Raw genomic sequence first — 1,800 nt, forward strand, 5'->3', positions numbered from 1 at the left:
GGCTGGTCCAGGTGGAGGGAGCTGGATGTGGCATGAGAACCAGGTGCAGGGAGAGACCCAGGGAGGTCCACCCCCAGAGGAGAGGGAGGGAGCACGGGTAATCATGCCAAAAAGTGAAAAACCCCTGAGTCCATACTTTACGATTCCACTTATACAAAACGTCCAGGATAGACAAATCTAGAGACACAAAGCCAATGAGAGGGATGCAGGGCTGGGGATGACAGCTCAGGGGTGTGGGATTTCTCTGGGGGTGACCAAAATCATCTAAAATCGATGTGGACGCATGCTACAACTGCTGAAGCCCGTGCAGCCAAAAGTAAATAAATAAAATAAAATTTTAAAAAATAATAAAAATTTAAAAAATAAAATAAAATCGATGTGGTGATGGATGCGCAACATTTAGTGTGAACACACTAAAAACAAACAAACACCAGATCGCACACTTCCGAAGGGTGAGCTGCACACACTGTGAATTGTATCTCCATGAGGCTGCTGAGAAGCCCTGGTAAATCTCAGTGAAGGTCGTGTGGGCACTCATCGGACTGCTATCGAAACCTGCCTCTGAGTTTGAAGTTTTTTGAGATAAAAAGGTGGAGAAGGGGAGGGAGAAAACCCCGGTTCTGTCTTTCCTTTGCTTCCCACTCCCCTTCACCTGAACCAAAGCTCCTGGACCTCAGCTGCCCACCTCGGCTCGCCCACCAGCACCAACCACGCAGGGGCGTGGCTCTCACGACCACCGACACACAGCTGCCCAAGGGCGGGCCCTTGTCCCTCCCACCCAGAGCCAAGCCAGCAGTCTGGGCGTCACCTCGGACGCCCCGGCATCTACTTTTCACCAGCCTGCCCGCACCTCCCGTGCAGCCCTCCAGACCTGCCAGGCCCACTGGCCCTGCGCTCACACCTTCCCACCCACTGAGCCCTGACCACCCGCGAGGCACTGCTGCCACCACCCTCGCTCTGCGGATGAGACAGTCACCTCCCCAGCTGGGCTGTGACCCAGGGCTCCGGCGGGAGACTGGGTGAAGCGGTGAAGCTGCTGGCCATCCCCCACCTGACCTGCCCCGTGTCCTCCGCCCCCAGCTCAGCCACGCACACTGCACACCAACTGGCCCCAGACAGCTATTTGTAGCGGGGCAGGGGGAAAGTGAGAACCTGCTAGAAGTAGTACACACTCCCCCTAGAAAAATGAGCATGGCCAGACAGAGTTTTGAGGGGTCCTGGGCCCCATATTAAGGACACTGGGGCTCAGTGATCCTGAGCACGGGACAGACCAGTTCCCCAGAAGCCTGTGCATTCCCCTACCCACACCCCAGTCAAATCCCTGAGATCACCTGCAATCGCGTAACGAACCCCTGGACAAGCCTCTACCTCAACTTCCTCAGTGACTCGAGGATAAAGTGACATCACTGCAGGCCAGCAGTGGTTTGCGCTCTTATTCTGTGCCAAGCACTTCCTCCAATTACTCTGGATAACCCTGGGGGTAGGTGCTCACACCCCGCTTCCCATGTAGGGACTGAGGCCCAGAGAGTCAGGGTCCTCGGGAACGGAGGGCCCGCCCCGCAGCAGCCCCCGAGGCCCACCTCGGCGGGCAATCTCCGCCTTCAGCAGCCCCTCCATGGCGTCAGACTCGGCCAGGTCCAGGGGCAGGTCCCCATCACTGTTCACCGCGGCGATGTTGGCCCCGTGGCTCAGTAGGTACCTGGGGGCAGGGCGAGGTCAGAGTGGAGGGGTCCGGGCCCCTTCTCATCAGGCCCCGCCCACCCTCCCCGCCCCACCTTGCAATGTCCAGGGAACCCCAGG

General features: G+C 57.9%; 1 protein-coding gene across 3 annotated transcripts in view; it reads right to left on the reverse strand.

Annotated features, from left to right (window-relative positions):
- PPP1R12C (protein phosphatase 1 regulatory subunit 12C) overlaps positions 1-1,800 on the reverse strand; it is a 20,325-nt gene that overhangs the window by 14,340 nt on the left and 4,185 nt on the right. For all 3 annotated transcript variants that reach the window (XM_024755225.1, XM_024755224.1, XM_024755223.1), the window contains one exon: positions 1,581-1,699. In XM_024755225.1, coding sequence (XP_024610993.1) covers positions 1,581-1,617 — 37 coding nt within the window. In that variant the 5' untranslated portion in view covers positions 1,618-1,699. The remainder of the gene's footprint in view (positions 1-1,580; positions 1,700-1,800) is intronic.

Source organism: Neophocaena asiaeorientalis, unplaced genomic scaffold (genome assembly GCF_003031525.2).
Source record: "Neophocaena asiaeorientalis asiaeorientalis breed wild unplaced genomic scaffold, Neophocaena_asiaeorientalis_V1.1 scaffold694, whole genome shotgun sequence".
Classification (NCBI taxonomy): domain Eukaryota; kingdom Metazoa; phylum Chordata; class Mammalia; order Artiodactyla; family Phocoenidae; genus Neophocaena; species Neophocaena asiaeorientalis.